At 34.4% G+C, this 25,657-nt stretch overlaps 2 protein-coding genes and 1 long non-coding RNA gene across 16 annotated transcripts; 1 reads left to right on the forward strand and 2 right to left on the reverse strand.

Moving 5' to 3' along the window:
* Positions 1–5,783: 5,783 nt before the first annotated feature.
* LOC110924603 (protein POLAR LOCALIZATION DURING ASYMMETRIC DIVISION AND REDISTRIBUTION) lies at positions 5,784–9,182 on the reverse strand. 2 transcript variants are annotated; one of them, XM_022168598.2, is made up of 4 exons: positions 8,597–9,179; positions 6,929–7,317; positions 6,128–6,365; positions 5,784–6,041 (listed from the first exon to the last, which is right to left on the reverse strand). In XM_022168598.2, the coding sequence occupies exons 1-4, from the start codon at positions 8,958–8,960 to the stop codon at positions 5,941–5,943; spliced, it is 1,092 nt and encodes a 363-aa protein (XP_022024290.1). In that variant the 5' UTR covers positions 8,961–9,179; the 3' UTR covers positions 5,784–5,940. The 2 variants fall into 2 exon arrangements, with proteins under 2 accessions (XP_022024290.1, XP_035840714.1); XM_035984821.1 differs by having other exon boundaries at positions 5,790–6,041; positions 6,128–6,323; positions 8,597–9,182.
* Positions 9,183–16,888: 7,706 nt separating this feature from the next.
* On the forward strand, positions 16,889–19,869 carry LOC110898435 (putative anthocyanidin reductase). The gene is made up of 5 exons (XM_035982649.1): positions 16,889–17,009; positions 18,328–18,494; positions 18,590–18,802; positions 19,278–19,651; positions 19,734–19,869. Exons 1-5 carry the CDS (start codon positions 16,889–16,891, stop codon positions 19,867–19,869), a joined length of 1,011 nt encoding a protein of 336 aa, XP_035838542.1.
* Positions 19,870–20,760: 891 nt separating this feature from the next.
* On the reverse strand, positions 20,761–25,370 carry LOC110924577. Of its 13 annotated transcripts, none has more exons than XR_004882870.1 (9): positions 24,904–25,369; positions 23,922–23,995; positions 22,936–23,839; positions 22,782–22,865; positions 22,625–22,692; positions 22,329–22,541; positions 22,011–22,256; positions 21,806–21,879; positions 20,761–21,725 (listed from the first exon to the last, which is right to left on the reverse strand). It is a non-coding gene; the product is annotated as an uncharacterized LOC110924577 (long non-coding RNA). The 13 variants fall into 13 exon arrangements; XR_002584353.2 differs by having other exon boundaries at positions 22,011–22,073; positions 22,141–22,256; positions 22,782–23,839; positions 24,904–25,368; XR_002584357.2 differs by having other exon boundaries at positions 22,011–22,073; positions 22,141–22,256; positions 22,625–23,664; positions 23,763–23,839; positions 24,904–25,367.
* Positions 25,371–25,657: the final 287 nt, after the last annotated feature.

Consider the following 25,657-nt stretch of genomic DNA (forward strand, 5'->3'; position numbering starts at 1 on the left):
GGATTGTTGAAGATATTAAGGTTTGGGTATTTGGTCATTATGAATTTGGGAAAGATGAAGATAGTGTGCTTTTATAGGGTCAAAATTGATTTATAATAACTCATGAAAATGACCAAAATGCCCCTGCACTAAAGGACAAAATAATCAGCTTTCAACAGTCAAAATAGAGGGTTTTTGGATTTTGGAATAAAATGGCAACAAAATGCAAACCACAGGGACCCAGATGTAAAAAGTTTGAGATTTGGACTAAAATGACAAAAGTGCCCAAATCACAGGGACCAAAATGGCAGTTTACTCAAAAAAAATTAACTTAGTGTAGCTAACAACTTGATCAATTATATATAATATCTATGAAAGTTATAACTCATTTGGTATATTATTTTTCATGCAAGACTTTCCAAGTATTAAAAAAATATTATTGTACTCTTGTGAACAGGGGTATAAATAACATAAAGCACCATAAATCTGATATGAAAGGAGCAAATTTCTTAAAACCAAGAAATGGCTCCCACCTTCTCCTTTATAGTATCTATTTTCCTATACAATCCAATAAAGTATTTACATGGTTGAGTTAAGTTTTGGTATTTTTACAAAACTACCCCCCTACCCTTTGTGCACATAACCTTTAGCATCCCAAAAACTGGTATAGTTTAGGAAATTCCACTAACTATGAAATGACATATCATATAGGAGTTTACCCAACACTCCAATCAATAAGAAAACAAAATGTCACCATGGGTTTCAGAATTTATTTCCTTTCTTGCACTCAATCAAGAACTTGTCTTTTGACCCCACAATAAAACAGGCCCCTTATCAAAACCAACAACACTAGAGACACCATCAATTATTTGACAATCGAACTCTGTTAGTGGAATAGCTAAAAGATATTAGGATTTATCAAAACAAATTCTGGTTAAATCGGGTTAGTTCGGGTCAAGTAGTGTTAGGTTGTAACCAACTTCACATAATATAGAGCCTCTAGCGGTTCGAATTCAGCTTTTGTAGTTTTTTTTGCCTTTTAACTATCTTGAAACTTGAAAGTCAAATGTATATCACTAGCTACAGTTTAGCTGATCTTATTAGTAGGGTTTCGTGAGTTTTCAATAACATGTTCTAATAGTTACGAAGAAAACTACCGTTCAAAAAAAAAAAAAGTTACGAAGAAAACTAGACAATATTAAAAGGGGTTAAGTTATTCTACAAAGACTCGTAAAATAAGAAGTGTAAGAAGGTATTATAGAGTAACAAGTGTCTAAAAACCTAAAACTTAAACTCACTACACAACCACCCAAAACCTAAACACGCACCCCCGCCCCACCACCACCACCCAAAAACCCAACCACCCCCTCCCCCCCCCCCCCCCCAAAAAAAAAAAAAAAAAAAAAAAAAAAAACTAAACACCCACCATCACCCAAAAACCTAAACCCTCCACCCCTTTTGGCAAAAAAAAAAAAAATGGGTGGGTGGGTGGGTGATGGGGGTGGGGGGTTTAGGTTTTTGGGTGATGGTGGGTGTTTAGGTTTTTTTTTTTTTTGTAGTGGGTTTATTTTTAGAAGTTGTTGTACACTTTTTATTTTTAGGAGTTTTGCATTTAATCCTAAACCTATTAAAAGTATATAACTATTCCATGTTTGTTCTATTAATTATGAACCTTATAAGACCATAGGTAATGGTTAATGCCCACTAAGGGGCATTTTTCACCACATCATCATCATAATGCCCTTTTAAAAAAGGTGTAATGGTTAATGCCCATTTCATTTATTACTTTCATTATTTTTCTTCTCTTTGGGCATTATTATAGAAATGCCCCTCACTCTTCATGCCCCTATAATGCCCATGAGTAATGGTGTAAGGGCATTATCAAAATCTTTCATGCCCTTATAAAGCCCCATTACATATGGTCTAAACAGAGAGAAAGTTACATAACCCTAACTAATAAGGGGCTTTACATATGGATTAGGGATTATGAATTCACCTAAATAAATACTGAGTATGGTTAATAAGTATAAGCAAAATTGTCGGTACTAATCCCTATCCACTATACCACTTACAACTATTTTGTGTAAAGATAGGCTTAACAGAAACGTCCTAGAACTAAGTTGTACCGATAGAAAGATTAACCACACAAAGAGGTTTATATTAGGTTTGTGAAATTAGAAGACCCGTGTATAATTGAAGCTCACGAAACCCTACTAATAAGATTATATTAGGTTTGTACTGAGCCCAACATTTCAGCTCAACAAGAAAAACGATTTGGTGCAGTTCGATTCGGTTTTCAAACGAGCCAAGTCCGAGCTCAACCTGACTCGGCTCGTTACAACCTTAATTAGGCTGGGTGCTTGAAAAAATAATCGACCCGATGCCGCATTGAGGGGTGTAAACAGGGCCGGCCTAGAACAAATGCCGGGTAGGCGACCGCTCTGGGCCCAAATCGAAATAGGGCTCAAATTTTTTTATTAATTATATATCTAAAATTTTGTATGTTGTTAATTTATATATATATATATATATATATATATATATATATATATAGGGTAAGGTTCATGCGAGAACCACCCTTATTGCGAGAACCGCGAGAACCAATGTGAACACAAAATAAAATCTAAAAAAAATCAAAAAAACACTCAAAAAATTTTTTTTATTTTTTTTAATATTTTTTAACAAAAAATCGCTATATTTCGTTCCATAAAAAAAAAAAAAAAAAAAAAAAAAAAAAAAAAAAACTTTTTTTTTTCGAGTAACAGTTATCCATGCACATGTGCATATGTAACATTACTTCAACAAATTCGGTAATACATTATCAGGAATAGACAATCGCACTTTAATTTACAATACCATTAGTAATACACTACTTTTTACATTACCAATATTCAAAATGCACATGTGCATAATTAGGTATAACCATGATTTAACGTGTTTTGATACAAAAAGTTTGTGATTTTGAATGGAGAAGTAGACCCATATACATGTTTTTTGGTTAGTTATATCTAGTGGTTGATGGTTTGGTTATAGTTGTCAATTTTTTATGTAATATGTTGATTGGATGGTATAAATGGTGTTTACATACATGTAATAAAGTGAAAATATTGTTAATGGTATTGTATTATGGATGGTAGGAGGTAATGGTATTGTATTATGGATGGTAGGAGGTAATGGTAGTGTATTATGGATGGTATGATAGATGAAAGGGAAAGTGTATTCAAAGTGGTGTACCAAAACACCTTATTTCATGTTGATACATATAATGCACATGTGCATTTCTAATATTGGTAATGTAAAAAGTAGTGTATTACATATGGTAGTGTAAATGAAAGTGCAATTGTCTAATATATGTAATGAATTACGGAATTTGTCAAAGAAATGACAGAAATGCACATGTGCATGCTTGTGTATTATGGATGGAATGATAGATGAAAGAGAAAGTAGTGTACCAAAACACCTTATTTCCTGTTGATACATATAGATGCACATGTGCATTTCTAACATTGGTAATGTAAAAGATAGTGTATTATACGTAGTAGTGTAAATGAAAGTGCAATTGACTATTATTTGTAATGAATTACGGAATTTGACAAAGAAACGACACATATGCACATGTGCATGGATAACTGTTACTCGAATTTTTTTTTTTTTTTTTTGAATTTTTTTTTTATTAACAAAATATAGCGATTTTTTCAAAAAAATAGTAAAAAAATAAAAAAAAAAAATTTTGGGTGTTTTTTAGATTTTTTTAGGAATTACTGTTTGTGTTCACACTGGTTCTCGCGGTTCTCGCAATAAGGGGTGGTTCCTAACGGATCTTTGTCCTATATATATATATATATATATATATATATATATCTAAAAAAAAATTTGTATGTTGTTAAAAAAATCTAAAAGGGCTTGAGTTTATGAACAAAAAACGTTTTTTGGCCTTTTCAGAATTTTGGATTTATGATTTTGTGGCCCAATTGCCTGGATTTGAATGTATGTAGTTTTTTTATCTCGCAGTAAAGGGCCTTTTTTGAGATTTTCAGAGACGGTCCTGGGTGTAAACAAGCCAAACCCAAACTCGTACAGGCGTTTGTCCAGTGGGTGCCCCTGAGAGTACTCGGGATTGATTTGTTGGCCGCGAAAAAAAAATTAATTATGAAATTTATGACAAACTAATCAATGGCTTGAAATACAATTAATGTGGTGAATTTAGTTTTTTTTCAACTGCAAATTTCTTTATTTATGTTGTGTGCGGGATTTGAACCCAATACCTCCTCTTCAAATATGTTTTAAATGTATTGTCTTTGTCAATGGACCACACCCGGTGAATTTAGTTAAAACCAATTGTGAGACCCCTTCACGAAAAAGATATCAATTTCGTGAATACATGTACATTTCAGACATGAGATTCTCTTTGTATGTTATCGGACCGGCCATTTAAAGTAACTTTAAAGCTTAAACTGAACTCGAGAACACGGTCCATCAAGTATACACGATCGGGTTGGGAAGGTTGGCGGTTGAACTAGTAACCTGGTTTAGTCAGTCGAACTGAATTTTTTATTTTATTTTATTTTATCTTAGGTTAAAAGTCTTGTGTATACACAGGTTAAATAAGTAAAACTTGATTTTGTTTTTGTAATTTTGAATACGTGTGGCCTTCAATACTTTAACAAGATCATGTTCTTTCTCTAATAGCTTGAAGTTTTTGTGTTGCAATTTCGAAATCAGTGATTCGACTTTCATGTAAGTTCGATAACATTTTTTTTATCAAGTTCGATTGTCTAATCAAGATCTTGAAGCTTTGTCTATCTATAGAATATCAACAACTCATTGTGAAATAAAATTCATTGACTATGGCTAAAAGTGACTTGATCTTAAATAGCTAAAACTTTCTATTTACTTTTATAACTTATAATTTTGGGTATGTCACTTATCATGTATTCACCTAGTGTGTGATTTGTGTGGGTACTTTGAATTGTTCATGTACGATACAGAAAAGATTAACATAGATCATTGTAACACCCTAGGCAAATCCCACATGGGTCGTAACCAGTAGAGATTCTTGGTTTATAAGGCAAACCCCACCTCTTAAATCACGAACACATTTTGGGCTTATTGCTAGTGGATGAAAGGAGAACTCTACAATTTCGTGAGCAAAACGGACAATATTGGTGGTATGAGAGGCCAAAGAAACTCTTTAAGTTTTACATAGAAGAACAATGGAACCAGATTTTTAAAGATCATTTGCTACAACCTCGAATCAAATCAAATCATATGATCTTGTTGCAAAACTTTTGTGAACAATGATACAGTGTTTAGGAGATGTACATTAGTTGTGTTTTCTTTTATGTTTGATTGTGAAGCAAACGCAAACATGAGAATACTTGAACAATTACTACCTTATGTATCACACTTAAAACAATATGTATAAGTGTTTATTCAACCACAAATCAAATCATATGATCCTATTGCAAAACTTTTGTGAACAATGATACGATGTTTAGGAGATGTACATTAGTTGTGTTTTCTTTTATGTTCGATTGTGAAGCAAACGCAAACATGAGAACACTTGAACAGTTACCACCTTATGTATCACATTTAAAACAATATGTACAAGTGTTTATTCACTTCTCTACTTAAAATAAGTATTGAATGACCCTCCAATATCATTTTGTGCATATCTACAACTATAGATGATTGGATCATCCATTTTAAATCTTATCAAGACGCCATTAGACCGTATAGACGGTTGATTGGCCTACTTAACAATGACACCCCCAACGACAAAAACACAATTTTAAATGATGAAATATTCCTTAAAAACCATAAGTAAAAAAGAAAAAAAAAGTCTCTTACATGCATAAAATCTCATCATCAAATACCTATGATAAAGATTTAAATTTCTAAAAATGTACAGTATTATCATTGAACAAAATGTAGCTAGGTTAGCATATGCACAACAACATTTCAATCAAAGTCAATTGCCCTTTTGATCCCAGCCATTGATCTTCCGTTACCATATATCATCTTGTTACGAGCTTCATCTAACGCGCCTTCTGTTTCTTCATCTGAACAAGATAAGGTTTCAGTTTCAGAAAAACCATCTGGTTACAACCGCGATACAGAAGTTTGACTCGAAAGGTCAAAAGTGTACCTGAGGGGCATGTTACAGATAAGTCACTGAGGCGTTTAACGCAGTCCTTTAATGCTTGGAGCTCAGATTCTTTCTCCACGAGTTTGGAATTAGTGTGTTGCAATTCGGACTCCAAGTCAACGATTTGACTTTCCTGCTGTTCGATTAACAAATGGCATAGTTTCTGATCAAGTTCATATGGCATTACACCATTACCCTGATTATATTCCAAATCAAGATCTTCAGCGGTAGTTTTGTTCTGAAAACATCAACAAAAAAAATTAGGGCTGGCAATAGATATCCGTATAAGACACGGTTAGACCTGTTTGCTGAAAAAGTACACAGCGTGATTTTTTTACTTTTTAAAAATAAATATAATTATGAGGTTAGGATCCATCATTTCTTCTTCTTGGTACATAAAACGTAAAACTGTGAAACATGAGATATAAAGTAGTTAAACGAGTTGTATTCAAGTTTAATACTTGTGTTACACGCGTCGTTAGAGACCTGCTAAACCCGATAAGACAAGATTTGTCAGCCCTAAAAGAATGGTCAAACATATGAAGTAAGATTGCTTATGACTTATAATTACAAGCGATCAAACTCCTGGTTTAAAAATGCACGCATCGGGAACGCATAACGTGCCATGTGCATGATGCGGTGATGAGATCGCATCAACTGCATACAACCTCCTAAATCGTTTTATTTAAAATTTCATATCGACTTTGTAATAAAATTGTTTATAGAACCGATCCCATCTTGCCACCTTGAATAAACCATATGTCGATATATACGAATTCCTATTTATTATAAAAAAAATACCTGAAAAGAAGACGATGTGGTGGACACTTGAAGCTTTAGAAGCTCGGATTCAAGTTCGGCTTCTAATTGCTCCATTTCCACCACATCTCTATGCGGTTCTTCTGTTATAACGCTGCTTGCATTTTCACCTTCATCATTTATGGAAAGACCGTAAACTTCAATATTATTGTTCGCCTCACTGGATTTCTCGGAAACAGATTGTTTGATATTGGCGGTATTTTCAACCTTTGAATCGTAGGATGATTTTCTTTTGGAAATTTCAGCTTTTAGTTCTTGAACAACTTTAGCGGTCTCGTCTACTGCTGCATTTAGCCTCTCGATTTCGGCTTTCCCGGCTGACATCATGTACATTATGCCAACTCCTACTCCATAACCGAAAGATGATTTGTCTGATAACAATTATAACAAACCAGAAACAGTAAATTTTCTGAATTACAGATGGTTATGCACTAAAAGGCAAAGAGACAACAGATAACAATATATTCATCTTTAAAATAGCTCATAACAACCAATATTGTCCAATATTCCCATAAAGAGCTTACAGATTCATTTTTGGTTGCCTAGGTGGAGACTTTCAGAAAGTCACCCATTTGGATTTAAAAAGTGTGAGACTCAACGTGGCGATACGATACGGTCCCAAGCCGAGGCGCTAGGCGCAAAAACGCACCACTTTTAGTACGCAAGGCGCAATTTATTCATATAATTCTTTTTACACTTTTCAAAGGTTTCTAGCATCATTTGCCAAAAATTTAGACATAAATAAGCTCTATATATGGTTTAATATCAAAATAACTAGGGATGCAAACAAACCAAACGTTCAGCGAACAGTTCATGAACCATTCGGCGGGAAGTTCGTTTACGTTCGTTCGTTTGATTAATGAACGAACATGAACAAGAAATTTTGTTCGGTTAGTTAAATGAACGAACATGAACAAGAAATTTTGTTCGGTTAGTTAAATGAACGAACACGAACAGATGTCTCGTTCGTTCAATTACGCTCGTGAGCGTTCGGTAACGTGTTTGTGAACATTCGTTCATGTTCGTTTGTTTATGCTGTTCATTAAATTTTTTTTAGCATTTATTTATTTTATCCAAACTTTTTATATTCTTTAAATCTTTGTTTATCTCATTACCCAAACTAATAAAATAGGAAACTCTATCTCCACCTTATTTATGCACTACTCCACTTTCCTTCTCATTATTCACATCGAAAAATGCTATCGACCTTCGTTCAACGATTAGGGCTTCAAGGTCTAGTGCCGCTCCCTCTCACCATCCACCTCTAGCTACTGTCGTCTTCACCGATTTTATCTGTGTTCGTCAACCATTCGTGAACATGTTCTTTCCTTAATGAACGAACACGAACAAACAAATCTCGTTCAGTAAGTGTTCATGAACCGTTCATGAACACATTATATCCTTAACGACAAGACCTTGTTCGTGTTCATTTGGTTCGTTTACAGCCCTAAAAATAACCTATATGTACTACCTAAAAGACCTATTGTACAACATCTTGATGCACAAATCTACTGTATAATATAGCTATCATCTTCTTCATTTCACTTTAATAAGGTCAGAACCAAAGTTCCCTATAATTAGTCTAGCCTATTACATAATGAAATCAAACTTAAAGAAACATAAAACCAAGAGGTGAAAGAAAGAAACTACCTTTAACATCAAAAGACTGACACTTTGCAAACCCATTTCTCCCTACACGCCTCTTCTTCAAACAAACACCAAACTTCTTCTTACCATCATCATCAACATTAACAACTCTTCTTTCATTATTCAACCGATAACCCTTTATTCCACCACTCCTCCCCACCTTCTTCCTTACATTCTTTGACCCATTTGAAGCACTACAAAACCTAAAAACCGGTGACATTTCTTCAGAAGCATTCTTTGGTGAATCTGTGAGTAAATCATGATTATGTGAGAAAAGATTTGTGGGTTTGTTGTGATCTTTGTAAAGAATGTTTCTTGCAACATACCCAGATGCTGCAACTGCTGCTGCTAGCAGAAGTTGCCACATTGTATGATTTGAGGTTGAAGAAAAATAATAGGGGTTTGGAGATTGATGATGAAGAAGTTTAAAAGGTGTGAGTGAGTGAGTGAAGATTGAGAAGATTTCAGAGGAAAGAGTAATTTATTGACTCATGGAAGTTGCAGGTGCACATGATAGTGTTGAAGAAGGGGCTGAAACTCACGTGCTTCCTGTGTTTGAAAATGAAAAATGGTACACTTTGGGGGGAGTTTGAAGTTTCATTAGTTTTTCACTAAAGTATGTGATTTCTATAGAATTACAAAAAAATCGTCTTTCATGTTAACACCAGATTGTAAATTATGTCATTTATCTTCAATAATTACAAAAAACGTACTTGATATTTGCAAAGTCTTGCACGTTATGTCATTTAGCCCTAACCCAATTAATTTTTATTTTTAAATTAGGTAACACAAGGGTATTTTAGTCTTTTTACTCTTTTATCTAAACATTTTAATAAACAAAACAAAATATAAACTTAAAATATTAATATAACACATATATATACCCTTCTCTCTCTCTCTCCTCACTCTCTCTACCTATCTTTCCTTTAAATCACCTGCAACCACAACTTTCATGGCTCAATCACCGCCACCCTTAGCCACCACCACTCCCACCTCAACCATCAATAACGTCGTCCACCCTCAACCATCAATAACTCCAGGCACCCGCATATCCGGCCACTCAGTCCCTCTCTCTCGCTGCACACGCGTACTTGTTCTTTCTCTCATCTCTTTCTCCCCCCCCCCCTCTCTCTCTCTCTCTCTCTCTCTCTCTCTCTCTCTCTCTCTCTCTCTCAAGTCCACCATCGCATACCCACAGATCAGTGGTAGTTGAGATAGATCTCATAGTTGTGGCCTTTAGAAAACAGATCGGTGGTGGTCGTGGCGGTTGTGGGTGGCTGAGTCAGACCTAGTGGTTGTGGCCTTTAGATAGTAGATCGGTGGCGAGGTGCTTGATCGGTGGTGACTGGTCTTTATGTTTTCTTGAACAATCGAGGGGGGTTTTATTGTGGGTTTGATTGAATCGGGTATAACTTAGGTTTTGATTATTTAGGTATGTTATAAAGATTGTAAATGGAATTGGGTTTTGGATTTTGATTTGAGTTTGGTGGGGAGTGTATACAATGATAGCAGGTGTTGAGTTTGATTTGAGTTTGGTGGATTTTGATTTGAGTCTGGTGGTGGTGGCAGGCGGGTGGTGTTGGTGGCAGCAAGTGGTGGTGGCCGGTGGGGGTAGGTGGTGATGGGCGATGGATGATTATATATTTTAGTATTTAAGGTAAAATGACCAAAATACCCTCATGTGAGGTCCAATTGGTCAGATTTAACCATGAAAACTAACTGAGTTATGGCTAAAGGACATAACGTGCAAGGGTTTGCAAACATCGAGTACGTTTTTTGTACTTATTGAAAATGAATGACATAGTTTGCAATCAGGTGTCAACATAAATGACTTTTGTTTTTGTAATTTACTCTTTCTATAAAATAAGATGAGAATAGGTAAACTTTCTACCCATCGAATCATCTCTTGCCATGTCAACTCCTTTCTTTAACTCTCTTTTTGCCAAAAAAAACATAAGCGATGGTCACCTCTCTTGGGCAGAGGTAAACTATTTTTTTAATTTAAAGAGTAAACTACCAAAATGGTCCCTGAGATTTCATCACTTTTCCCACTTTAGTCCAAAACTTTCAAACCTTTTGAATCTGGGTCCCTCTTATTTCAATTTTGTTGCCATTTTCATCTAAAAGCAAAATCTGGTGAGATTTTTTTTTTGTCTTTTTCCTCCCTTTTATTGAAGAGCAAAATTGTCATATTTTTTTAATTTGTTAAAATAAAACGTTAAAAGACCATTTTGCCCTTCATTAAAAGGGAGGAAAAAGACAAAAAAACTGGATGTTAATAGAAAAATCTGACCAGATTTTGATTTTTGATGAAAATGGTAACAAAATTAAAACCACAGGAACACAGATTCAAAAGGTTTGAGTTTTGGACTACAGTGGTAAAAGTGACCAAACCTTAGGGACCATTTTGACAGTTTACTCTAATTTAAATTATGTATTTAAACAAGATAAATAAATATAAATGGCATTAATTAAATAAAGACATTACATTAAACTAAATTGAAAAAAGACAATACATAAAATTAAAACAAGTAAAATAAATTAAAACCATAAAAAAATAGAAATTGCATGGCCAGATATTTTTTTTTTTGTGATCTTGTGTTTTCGGGCTAGTATGATTTCCAACATCCCCGGTGAAACATTGTCGTGTGGCCTGTTAAACGTCTTCAAATCCTTATCAAACAAAAGTGATCTCGCCACCTCTCGATACCAAAAATCGTTGAATAAGTTCAACTTTCCTTGCATAGGTTTGATGAAAGGTTCGGGTACTTCCTCCAACCGTTGCATTGTAATGTTCGGGAACTTTTTTTCCATAAATATCAGATTTTTGTTGATTGCCTTTTGTCTTGTTTAAACTACAATGAACATATGTCTTGGCTAATGCCTCTTCTTGTGTCTTCGTCCAATTTTAACGATCCGCCTTACCCCATTTCCTTTCGGTTCATCTTCGGCTTCAAGTTCTTCTTCTTCGACATAATCTTCATTTTCGTCTTCATCTAAGTTTTGAGTCTCGAGCAAAAATTCTTCTTCTTTATCGTTATCATCGTATATCAGAAGGCATGTGTTCAACAATATCTCTTGGTGATTGAGTTGGTGGATTCCGATAAGAAAACGAGTCAAAAGAGTTTTGGGCATCCATAGGATATTCATACAAACCAGGTGCAACCATCGTGGGACCTGTGTGGGAGTGAAAATAATTGTGATGGAAAATTGGTTGGGGTTGGGTGTTGTAGAAACCCGGTTGTGTAGTCTGGGGGTAAAAATATGGAGGTTGAGAGCGTGAGGAATAACTGAGTTGTGATTGAAATGGCACACTTGAACCACTCGATCTGTCTCGTCTACTTTGCGAGTCGTGCCCCATCGCCTTCGAATCGGAACCCGAAATTTTTTTTTGCCATCACCCTTGTTTTGTCTATCCATAGTATATGAAAAATTTGAGATTGTGAGTATGTAAATCGGGTGAAAAATGAGATGGATAAGTGGAATTTAAAGTGATGAACAAATTATTTTTTTAATGAGTTAACGGCTATAAAGCCGTTTATAAAATATCCCCAACGGTCAAAAATGCCTCCCCTCACGCGGTAAAGACTCACCGATACAAACTCCACTCTCGCGGTAAACTATCTCGGCGCCGATGTTCCCTGACGGTAAACTAGTTTACCGATGCGTTTCCCGTAGGGCTGGCAATTTTACACGAATACACGAATACATGACACGAACCTACACGAAGTTAACAGGTATCGTGTATGGCCTTAACAGGTATCGTGTACCAAACAGCTAGACACGAGATTACCTGTTAATTTTCGTGTATAAACAGGTTAAATACATGTTTACCTGTTAATACCTATTAGTATACGATAAGAAATTAAATTAAATAAAACTCATCAGCCATGTGCGTGTGGGTTCCTTAATTCCTTTCTATTTACATTCCTCATTCAATTAAAAAAAATAAAACCCTGAACTCCCTCTGTAACTCTCAGATAGCATGTCATGTTCGTGTTTTTATTCGTGTTAACAGGTATTAACAGATAATTTTCGTGTATAACAGTCGTGTTAACAGGTATTAACAGGTAATTTTCGTGTATATCGTGTCGTGTTCGTGTTCGTGTTTGAAAAAAAGGACACGATAAGTTATCGTGTCGTGTTCGTGTATGGGATTTCGTGTATCGTGTCTTATCGTGTACGAGTATACACGATATGCCCGCCCTAGTTTCCCGCACCCACCCCGTACACCCTTAGTTTAATAGTTTATTTATTAATAGAGTCCAATAATTTCAGAGTTTGTTTCAAATTCATTCCAAACAATTAGTATCATTGTAGGAAGGGGACAATGGTATAGTCAGTGGTGGACTCAAAAAAAAATATTTTCAAGGGATACGAATGAGGGGTTCAACTAAGCTTTTAAAGGGTGTGATCAAGATTTTTTACCTAGAAAATACACTAAAAACCTAAAAAATACACTAAAAACCTTTTTAAGCCCCCCCCCCCCCCCACACCATACTACTGTTTAATAGTTTTAGGGTTTGTTTCATTTTTAGTCCAAACAACTAATATCGTTGTAGGAAGGCGGCGGTGGTATAATCATTCGCGGACCTATAAATTATTTTCAAGGGGTGCAACAAGGGGTTTAACAAAACTTTCAAAGGGTGCGAACGAGATTTTTAACTAGAAAATACACTAAAAACTTTTTTAAGGAGTGCCCCCTCCACGGCTCTACCTAGGTCCGCCCCTGTTAGTGCTATTTTAGTATTATTTTAGACAGACCAAATAGATGAAAAATTATAGTATACTCACTCTTAGTTTTTTTTTATCTAAGAAATTAAATACTTGTACAAAGATTACATATAAACTATATACTTATTAAATCTTAAACCATAAATGATAAATCACATAAGAATTGTTTGTCTGATCGCTAACTATGGTTTTGAAAAACGACAAAGTAAACCGCTTGGTTTAAGTAGGTCGGTCAACTGGTCGGTTTGACTATTGAATGGTTTTGAAAATTGACAAAGTAAAGGCTTTAGTGGGCACCGCTTCTAGTGACACTTTTTTGTGTGCCGCTCACTCCTGCGAGGGTTGTTAGTGGCGCTTTTGTTATGCCACTTAGTGGCACTTTTTAGTGTCTATGCACTTCATTTTCAACCCCAACCCGACAAAGTCGCCATGTACGAACAAAGTCACTGGGAAGAACATGGTAAAACCCGAAATCACATTTTTATCTCCAAATCATTTGTTTAACTTCCATAATCAATATTTATGCTAAAATAACCCAAGTTTTCCCCCCAAAAAAAAAAAAACCCAAAACCTCTGTAATCACATATATATTTAAGGCCGATTGTTATCTGGATTTGAAGCATGATGATGTCATGATTATCCCCAAACATTCAGCAATTGATTCCAAGCTTCCAAAGCTGAATTCCTTGTTTTCTTCACCAAATTGCTAGAGAGAAAGTGAAGTTGAGAAAGAGAATCTGAATTCCTTGTTTTCGATTCTCTTCCTTAACTCCACTTTCTCTCTAGCAATTTGGTGAAGATGACAATTGTGAGACGAGGAAGGGTTTAGTGGCCCAAACTCCTCCATGGGTTTCTTTTTTTTTTCCCCTAATTACCCTTTTAAACATAAAAACCCCACAAACCTTATTTTTCCCTTATTTATAAAACTTTGGGGTGTCACCTAAACATATATTGATGTTTGATAGGATGTCACTTCGCATGAATGCTACCCTACCTTGAAGTATGGGATCATAATGCCCTTAGTTGACCTATTATCACTTTAATTGTTTTGTTTAAACTTAATGTACTGGATAACCTTAAATATTTATTCCACTGCGAATGTATGGATTCTTGCTATGATTTGATTTTTGGATCCAATTGTGAGGTCTCTAGGGTTTGGAGATTTGGAGCCTTACAAAAAAAAGACCATTATAGACTAAATTGTTAGGGTATTTATTAGTCATTTACGATTATTTAGGGTGATTATTGGTTAATTAGTAAATTAAGGTAACTAGTGGTAACGTGGTTCGAGTTATTGTCAATTATAGCCAATGATTTGTTTGGTTGTTTGGGATGTTGGTTTTTGGTTGTGTCTAGACTTGGTATGTCAAGTCTAGTCCTAGTGTGTCATCCTGGTACACTCGTGTAATTATTTTTGTGATTTATAGAATTCATCGGGATAACCCTATAACTAAAAAAATTATAGCCAATGATCTTCAATTATTGTCAAATAGGATCGTTTATGGTGAATTAGTTGATTTTTTTTAGAGTAAATTATAAAAATCGTCCTTTATATATGTCACTTATTGCAAACTGTGTCCTTTATTTTCAATAATTACAGAAAACGTACTCGATGTTTGCAAACCCTTGCAAGTTATGTTCTTTAGCCCTAACTCAGTTATTTTTTGTGGTTGAATCTGACCAAATGGACCCCACATGAGGGTATTTTGGTCATTTTACTCTCATGTGAGGTCTATTTGGTCAGATTTAACCACAAAAATACCCTCATGTGAGGTCCATTTTATTCATTAATTAGAGTTGTATATTAAGGGTGCAAACAAGTCGAGTCGCTTATGAGCTACTTGAGATCGGATCAATAAAAACCTGGAAACAAATCGAGCCCGAGCCTTGTATGTGAAGATCATTTAGGCTCGTCGAGCCTTGTATACTTAAGCCCAAGTTGAACAAGTTAATCCAGCTCTTATATTAAATAGTGTACATCTAATTTCATCATATCGCGTTTTGACCGAAATTGTTTGTAGTGTAGAAAAGATAACAAAAAATAGAAGTTTGTTTGGGAGTTGCAAGTGTATACATTGATCGAAAATCATAATAATAATAATTGATATCGGTAACGCTTCTAATAGTATCGATACCGGTATTGCTGTTGTTCGGCCGGAATCAATTATTCGTCACGAGTATTGATGTTGTTCGGCCAGAATCAGTTGTTCGTCACGACAACAGTACGTTAACCTCACTTGTTATAGCATATAATAAATAAACAGTATATATTGAATACAACTCCACTTTCAACATTATTTAACTAGAATCAGAACATAATTTACAAGATACCATAAAAACGAATATTGGTACCGCTATCAAAGTTGTGAGGACTGTACGGTTCGGTTCGGTTCGTCACGCTATAGAACAAAAAAACAGTAACATATTTTTTTAATGACAAATTTCTTTTAATCCATGTCGTTTGTGGGACTTGAACCCAAGACCTCCCCTCCCAAACTCTAGTGTTTAAAGGTTTTGTCTTTCCTAATAGACCACCACCCCATTGGTAAAAAATAGTTATATGTAATCCGTTCAATTTTTTACAAACTTATTGAAACATTGATGATAACAAGAACGTCGCAACGGCATATTCAGATCTATAAGCCATTCGTTATATTATTAGAATATCTAAAAGTGTAAACAACATCAATTGATTTTATAAAGATCATATCTTAAGGGAACAAGATTAAAGAGAAGCGCAACCAGTTAAATGATGGAATCGATCAACATCTTAGCCACTAACTACCCTTCCATCGAACACGGAACATTTCCAACCAAGACGGGAGAATACATGGCTCAGGAACCAATGATTCCGAGCTAGATAAAAACAAGAGTTAAATGCTATTTTAGTCTATGTGGTTTGGGTTAATTTGTCAGTTTAGTTCAAAGGTTTCATTTTTCGGTTATGGGTCCAAAAAGGTTTCACCGTTGCCATTTTAGTCCACTGGGTTAACTTTATCCATTTTTTCTGTTAACAAGGAGGACAATTCGGTCATTTTATATGTAATTATGTGAACTAGAAAGACGATTCAGCCATATAAAATGACCGAATTGCTTTTCTCGTTAACAGAAATAATATAATGAATGAAGTTAACTCAGTGGACTAAAATGACAACGGTGAAACCTTTTTGGACCCACATGCGAAAAATGAAACCTTTGGACTAAGCTGACAAAATGGCCCAAACCACAAGAACTAAAATGACATTTAACTCTAAAAACAAAATATGCTCAAAACTAGTTATAATATTAAAATGATAAAAAATAAAAAGATAAAAAAAATTAAAAATAAAAATTGGTAAGCAAAACGGCGGCATTTTATAACAACCCACCCAAGTGAGCAAAGCGGCAGCATTTCTTAACAACCGCTCAGTTGAAGTTAAAAAAAATAAAAATAAAAAATAGGACTTTGAATTTTCATATTTAATTAATATGATTCCATGGTATGTTTTTTCAACTTTAAATATGCTTCGCATTTCCCGCTTATCATAATCATTTTAAGGGTTTGTTTGTTTTAATCAGAAAATGAGGAGTGAAGGAAATTGCAAGGTTTGTGTGACTGGAGGTGCAGGTTACATTGGTTCAGCTCTAGTTCACTCACTTCTTCAAAATGGTTACACTGTCCATGCTACTCTAAGAAACCTGGGTACATAACCTTTGTTTTCTTTATATTTGTATTTAGAGTAAACTGTCATTTTGGTCCCTGAGGTTTGGTCACTTTTGCCACTTTAGTTCAAAATTCAAATCTTTTGCATCTGGGTCCTTGTCGTTTCAGTTTTATTGCCATTTTGGTCCAAAAATAAAATCATGTCATATTTGTCTTATAAAATCCTGCTATTTTGTCATTTTCCTGACCATTTTGCCCCTGACGAAAATGACCATTTTTCCTAACCATCCTGCTATCTTATCAAAATGACCATTTTGTCCCCGAGGAAAATGACAAAATAGCAGGATTTTATAAGACAAATATCACCTGATTTCACTTTTGGACCAAAATGACAATAAAACTAAAACCACAGGGACCCAGATGCAAAAGGTTTGAATTTTGGACTAAAGTGGCAAAAGTGACCAAACCTCAGGGACCAAAATGGCAGTTTACTCTTGTATTTATTTCGGATCGGATTTGAAACCGAGCTGAAAATGGGCTCGGCTTGGTTTTAAACCGAGCTAGCTTGGTTTGGCTCAGTTTTAAAAAGAAAAATTAAAAGATAGCTCTCAGTATTCTAAATATTATTCAATAAGTCAAAAGAATAGATTCAAAATAAGCTAAACCTAATACAATAAAGGCCAAAATCAAGTTCAACAACACGATTCAACGAAATACAATATAAGTTTATGAGCATAGTAATCAACCTTTAAATATATCATAGATGTCAAATTACACTCTAAATACATCAGTTTTTTTTTTTTTTGTAATATATTATAATGTGGGAAAGGTTAACATACAATATTCCTTAACATGTGATGCGTACGATATTAAATCACGCATGTTATAAAAATCAAACCCTAATCATGCATGAACAAAAACACATAATCACACATGAACAAAACTAGAAATCACGCATGAACAAAATCAGAAATCACGAATGGGCCAGGTAAACTCTAATCACGCATGTTATAAAAATAATTACGCATGTTATAATTTTCTCGCGTACTCTTCGCATGTTAAGGAATATTGTAGTTTACAATTTCACATTATAATGTATATAAAACAAAAAATATTAAACGTAAAATAATCTGAGCTAAGCTGAGCCGAGCTACCAAGTGAGCCAAACCGAGCCATTCCGTTTCGTTACGAGCCGAGTCGAGCTTGGCTCACTTTCTAACCAAGCTGGCTCGACTCAGTTTCAAACCGAGCCATATCGAGCCAGCTATTTCCAAGCGAGCTTCGAGCCGCGAGCTTTTTGGACAGCCCTAGTTGAAAGATGCACGCACCTATTCAGTTGATATTATTTTCATGGTAGGTGATGAATCAAAGGTGGGACTTTTGAAAAGTTTTCCATGGGCACAAGAAAGGCTTCATTTGTTTGAAGCTGATATTTACAAGCCAAAAGAGTTCGAAAAGGCAATACAAGGTTGTGTCTATGTTTTCCATGTTGCAACCCCCATGCAACACACAACTGGCTACAAGGTGTAACATTCTTGAAATTGTAACCATTAATCAAGATTTCCAATGCCCAAAAAAGGTTTAAATCTCATTTTTCTGATTATGTTACATATTTACAGTACAATAATTTTGTTGAGGCGGCTGTTAATGCGGTGAAAGAGATCATTGATGCTTGCAAAAAGTCGAGGACAGTGAAGCGCCTCATCTACACTGCTTCTGTTGTTGCGGCTTCGCCTTTAAAAGATGATGCGAGCGGTTATAAGACTACCATGGATGAAAGTTGTTGGACATCTCCTCATCTCAATGTCCCTTACACAAATGATTTCTTAGAGGTTTTACTTTTATCTAAGAGTAAAATGCCAAAATGGTCCCTGAGTTTATGTCACTTTCAGTCCAAAAATAAAATATTTTATATCTGGGTACCCGAGGTTTCATTTTGTTGCCATTTCCATCCAATTGGAAAACTGGATTAGAAATTTCTGTCATTTCTGTTGTTTTCCTCATTTAAATATTTAAATGATGGAGTTCCTGATGAGTTCAGACATATAATGACGATTATACCCTCCATTTAAATGATGAAAACGACAAAAAGGACAGACATTTGTAACCTGGTTTGCCAATTGGATGGAAATGACAACAAAAATGAAACCTCAGGGACCCGGATACAAAAGGTTTCATTTTTGGACCGAAGTGACAAAAGTGACCTAAACTTGGTAACGATTTTGGCATTTTATCATTGGATTTATATGTGCTATCCTTTTAATTTTCTTAATATTTTTAAAATTCTTTTGCCTATGTTTACCCTAGGATTACACAAACTCCAAAACAAAATCAGAGCGAGAAATACTGAAAATTGAGGAAGAGACGGTGAATGAGTTGGAGGTAGTGACATTAAGTTGTGGGCTCGTGGGTGGTAGAGGACGTCTACCATACCCAACAGTCACTGTGTTGATGTTCATATCGCAAATTGCCAACAATTGCACAAATTACCAATCACTAAGGTACTTAGAAGAATTGCTAGGGAAAATTCCAATTGTGCACATCGAGGACATTTGTCGAGCACATATATTTTGTGCAGAGACGCCTTCGGTTAATGGAAGGTTCTTATGTGCTAGCTCGTATGTAACAAGTGCAGATATTGCAAAGTATTATCAGAAAATGTACCCGCGATTAAACAAAGAGTAAGTTTTGACGTAAAAGTGCATCTAATTCATAAATAAAAATATATATATGTGCCAAGTTATTATGAATTTCTTGTTTCAGGTGTCTAGAAGAACATGGGAGAGAAATTAAATGGGGATCGAAGAAGCTAGAGGATAAAGGTTTTGCTTACAAATATAGTACCGAGAAGATCCTTAATGATTGTCTTGAATTTGCCAAGAGATCAGGCGATATCTAGATATAACTAATGTTTAATTGTATAAGCTTGCATTCATGCATGGTGTGTTCACTTGAAATTTCTACAATGATATAGTTATATGAAATTTCAGAAAGAGTGATAACGTGAAAGCATTTATGTGGCAACTATAAGCATTCGTATTTCCAATAACTAGAGTATGTATTTGCCTTGTCAAAATTGTTATTATATATACCTACAACTAGTTTATCAACCGGGAATACTCCCGGGTTGTGAATCTTTATATCTAAAAAATAACATACATCTATATATATTAATTAATAAAAATATACCATGTAGTTGTGAATCTTTATAACCCGGGAACTTCCCAGGCAGAAAAAATCAATTTATAATCAACTTGTTGCCCGACTACCTACCATTGCTTTGTAATTGCCCTTTTTCGTGTGGAATGATATTACTTTGTTTAATTTAAAATAGAGTAAATTACTGTTAAAAAAAAATTATAATCTAATTTCGTCATTAAATAAATTAAAAGACATGGTTTCAAACGTTATTAAGTGTTTAAATAAATAAGTTAAAATTTGGTGTCAATACTATGCGGCACCAATGTTGAAATTAAAAGACATGTTTTCAAACGTTATTTGCCATAAAATAACACTTTTTTTTTCCATGGGACGTCTCCTTCCTTTTCTTTACATGTGCACCCCTATGCTATGCGATACGGTACCGGTTAAGCCAAAGCACTTATGAAGAAATGAAATAAGCAATCATATTGCAGCTAAGTAATTGGATACACATAATATAGGAATACAGCGTTGAAGCATACCAATTAATTGCATGTTCTTAGCACTCAACAAAGACATGGGACGTGACTACATATTCCAATCATGTTTGCCACTTGTATGTTTAGTTTCCTGGTAAGTGCTCTTATCACAAAAGAAACACATAATTAGTTGTAAAAAATCAAGATCATATAAGAAGCAAATACAAAAACCAAACAATGTAAGAAATCAACTTTATTCTACTTTCTTCCATGTATATTATGCAACCTTGAATGAAGGGTATATTAGTCATATAAGAAGCAAATACAAAAACCAAACGATGTAAGAAACCAACTTTATTCTACAACAAACCCGGAGCCAAAGCCAACAAACACGGAGGGCCACAGTGAGCATGCCACACTTGTAATCCAACCTCGGAGTGCTGAAGACCAGGGGCCAAACTCGGACAGCCAGATACGGGTAGGAAAATTTAATTTAGAACAAATAAAAGTATAAAAATAACATTTTTAACCTCTAAAGTATCATCTTTCCCCTTTCTCCACCATAAATTTTTAATTCGGTTTGGTAAACGTTTTCTTGTTGTAAACTTTAGATCACTATTATACTATTTCCGGTACACCACTAAAAACCCACAAATCACTTAAAACTTTAATGGATCTTAAGACAACCACTAATTGGATTAAATGTAAAATCACATATGTATCTATATCTAACTAAATAAACAAACTGATTACGGATAAAATTTAATCATACTATTTCTAAAAAGGATTTTAAATATTTCTAAAAAGAATTTAAAATTGGATAAAAAGTGAAGAGAAGTTAAAAGAAATGGTAAAATATGATGTTCTCAAAGCTGATTCTTGATAACAAATTTAAAACTTGAAAGACATACACCTGAATATCGAGAAGAGTGAAGTGCAATTTGTATTTGTTAATCAACTTGCTTCGGGATTCAAACCTGATCAAAACCAAAACATAGATCCACTCTTCTAGCAGCCATTTGACAGCCGGCTTGATAAAGAAATGTACTGTCAAGTAATGCCACAACCTTCATAGGTTCAAAAAAATGAAATGTACAATTGATTGTCTTCTATAGCTACAAAACAAAAAGTGAAACTGAAACAAATGGTTCAGATAAATGGAATATACAATATTAATTAATTATTAAAAATATCGACCACAAAAATTAACTAAACCTGTTGGTTTGTTCTTCCACATCTAGTCTTGTGCTCCCTTCATCCCCTTTAGTAAATGAAAATCAGTCTTCAAACTTGTCACAAAAATAGCAACCACAATCACTTTAGCCTTCAAACATGTGGCAAATTTTGTGATAATTAAAGACTTCACATAAATCTCACTGTCGGTTCTTGATAACAATTTTAAAACATAAAAGACACGCACCTGAATATCGAGAAGAATGAAGTGCAATTTGTATTTGCTAATCACTTGCTTCGGGATCCAAACCTGATCAAAACCAAAACATAGATAAAACAAACATGAATAAAAAATGAACATGAGAAGAAAAGCTCACCATTAGCCTTACGAACAAAGTAAAGAAACAAAACAAACCAAAAAGCTTGGCCGGAGGTTGCAATTGAAAAAATCACCGGAAGTAATACCAAGTAGCATCTATATGCAATTTGAACCCTAATAAAGAAAACACAACAATCAGAGATATCATTTACCATATGTTTATAAGGTATTCCATTGAAAAATTACCTCAACAACAGTAATCAAAGCCCTTTCAAACGAACAGATCCACTAAACTATCCCGAATTTAGTAGTATACTGATGTGTTTGAACCTTCTGCTCCTTATGGGTGTATAAGCATATAAATTATGCTTTGAAATGTAAGGTATGTAATATATATTACCCCTTTGAGTGAAGCTTTTCAAGAATTGATATGAACTCCAAACATCCCAAAGACATGGTCTGAAAAAGATGATTTTTTTCATGCTACACTATAGAAAAACTAAGCTGGTCATAGAAGTGAAAAGGAACAAGCCAAAACTCACCAGAGTAGAAATCACCTTGTCGGCCCTTGTGGCGGACCAATGGAATAACATAGCATCCATTCATTGAACTTTTTGCATTATAAATGTGCACAAATTACCTTATAAAATAATAAAAACCTAAAAACATCTTTTGAAACAATTAGCGTTTGACACATACATGTATACTTGCCACTCATAAGGAGGCCCGTAGTTGCAACCTTTAATATTAAGATGCTCAAACTTCAATGTGTAGTAGAGACCTCTGATACACCAAATCAAATAGCTGATTTAGGAATAAGATGTGCTAACAAAACACTGTTATCAAAACTTACATGGTAAGTGATTAAAGCAGCCATGACAGCTATAAAAACACACAATTTGATAGTTTAGCAATTAGCAGAAAAACAACTACAATGTGAAGAAAGATATTTTACAAACTACACTGAATAAAATTAAAGAAGCCAAACTATGTTGTTTTCCAACTTATGGCAGGATATGCCCAAAGATTATGTGATGTGCAGCCTCTTCGATTATTAATATTTAATGCTACCATACTAATAACCCAATGCAACCAGATAAAACTTTTAACAGTATAAAAAACTTAAAATCAAGCACTCCACTAAGTTCCAATTTCCAGGCAAAATTTAACAGGTTTGTAATAAAACTTCCAGTAACATATATACCCTAAAACCGAACACCCCACTAATATCCCATTTCATGGCAAAAGGATGCAAGTTCGTAGAAGGCTAGGAGCTAAAAAAGGCTCCAACAGCCTTATCTTTCTACCAAAGGTGTCGTAATTCCATTGTATGCTTACACTGATAGTTACATTCATAAATTCCCCTTACACCAAAGTTATAAACCAAAGCAACTGGTCTGATTGATTACCTGTTCGTTTTTCAAGTTAAACTCAGAATATAACTTTAAAATATTACAACTTCAATAAGTAGAATACAATATATCTTATACTCTGATATATGAAGAAACGGGAAAAAGAATGGTTTTATTACATACATACCAACGTACTTCCAATCATGGCAGTTGATCCAATTTGTAATCTTCTATATAATTAGATTGATTTGTACCAAGAAGCTATCATCACTTGTTAAAACCAAAAAAAAAAAAAAAAACCAAAACTGGAATATTAGTAATCACTTACTGACACACGACATAAAGGCAAGCAACTGCAACTTGTGCCGTTCTCCGTCCTCTTGTGAACCCACGCTCAACAACTATCTACAATTACAAACGAATCAATATGCAGATATAAATCTATAAATCTACAAAACTAAAATATGTGAAAAGCACGAACACAAACCTCGTAATACTTAGTAGCATCATTAACATCGTTGATGCCATATTTATCTATGAGCCAAAATATTACATCATTCCCTGCAGCATAAGAAAATATAGTTGCGATCGAGTATGCAATGTAACTCACATCGACAAAAAAAAAAAAAAGCAAAAAATGACTGAATGCAAAAAGCAAAGTAGGAAACTCCTAGAAACCCTAGCCGGAATAAAGCAAAAAAGGTAACAAAAAATGAATGAATGCAGAATCGAGGATCTGATTGACCAAATTGATGAAAAATTGACCAAATTAGCATTGTGTAACTCACATCGACAAAAAAAGTTCATTGTAATAATATAAGTAGTTTCTTAAAATGACAGCCACTAAGCCCCGTAACTTTTAGAGTGTTTGGATTTGCGTTTTGGAATTAGTGATCTGATTGCACCTTAAGTCTCAATAGTCTGTTTAAAGTTTGGGTATAAAAGAAACTGCTTTTGGTAACCAAATCATAAGTTTCATATCATCTAAAACGAAACTGGTAATCTAAAGGAAAAATAATGTTAATTATTCACCTTTTCTTTAAGCTAATGTGAGACTTTACTTCATTTTTACAAACCATCTACTTTGTTCAGATAGATGACCTTATTGGTCGTCTTACCTATTTATTTTAAAATAATCAGATTATGTAACATACTAACATTCAAAGTCTGGTTAACTGAATCTTACATCCACAAATAGATGAAGGATTTGTTCTACAAATTTTTTATAATCACTATCAAAATGCACCCTTTATAAGCCCGTTCAGGATCCTTCATCTAGACATGACAAATATTGTAAAATCCATGATTACAGCCATAAACAACAAACCACCACGGAACTATATCCACGTTACATTACGGAAAAAAGAGGATTAAGAAAAAATAAAACGATGTAATTGTACATTATGAATCAGAGTGAAAAAAAATTAACTATTGAGATTTTTAATATCTGTAAAATTACCAAAATATACCTGAGATTTTTCATCCTTTTGACCTAGATCCACAAGAAAGTGATATGCCTTAATCACACATTCCCGTCCGTTCCAAAACAGTTCCTCACCGGTGCACTTATCTTCTTGACGACGTCACCATCGGAATCAACAAAGATTTGATTGAATATCTACAAATACTTGATTGAAAAGGAATGAAAGTAACAATAAAAACATAGATGAATGAAATTTAGAACATAGCTTTGTTTATCAAACTTGAATCGACGAAAAACGATTGAAGATGAATGGCGTCTTTGGTTTTAGGGTTTGTGGGGAATTGAACGTTTATCAAACCTCTGATCGCCACAACGAAGAATGAAAGCGGCGACGAAGGATTATTGAACGAAAGAACCTGATGAACAACTTTGGTTTTAGGGTTTGTGTAGAATGGCGAAGCTTGAGAAAGAAGGAGAGTAAAAAGGGATATAAAGGATCCGTATGGATCATTGGGTCACCCAAATGCATTCGGATCCCGCGTCCATTTTCTTAAAATCGTGAATGATGAAGGCATTTGAGAATTCCCTCCTAAACTCAATAAAATAAGTTGCCACATCAGCAAAATTGTCTCAAATCCAATGCCACCTAGACCAAATCACATCTCATTTATATATATATATAGATATAGATATCAAGATTCCTCTACCGTACTTCTACTCATTGTTTTTTTTTCTTTTGCTTTTATCTTATTTTTCAACTTTCAGGATTGCACTTACAGCCCCTCAACTTTCTAAAGACT

Source organism: Helianthus annuus, chromosome 2 (genome assembly GCF_002127325.2).
Source record: "Helianthus annuus cultivar XRQ/B chromosome 2, HanXRQr2.0-SUNRISE, whole genome shotgun sequence".
Lineage (NCBI taxonomy): Eukaryota > Viridiplantae > Streptophyta > Magnoliopsida > Asterales > Asteraceae > Helianthus > Helianthus annuus.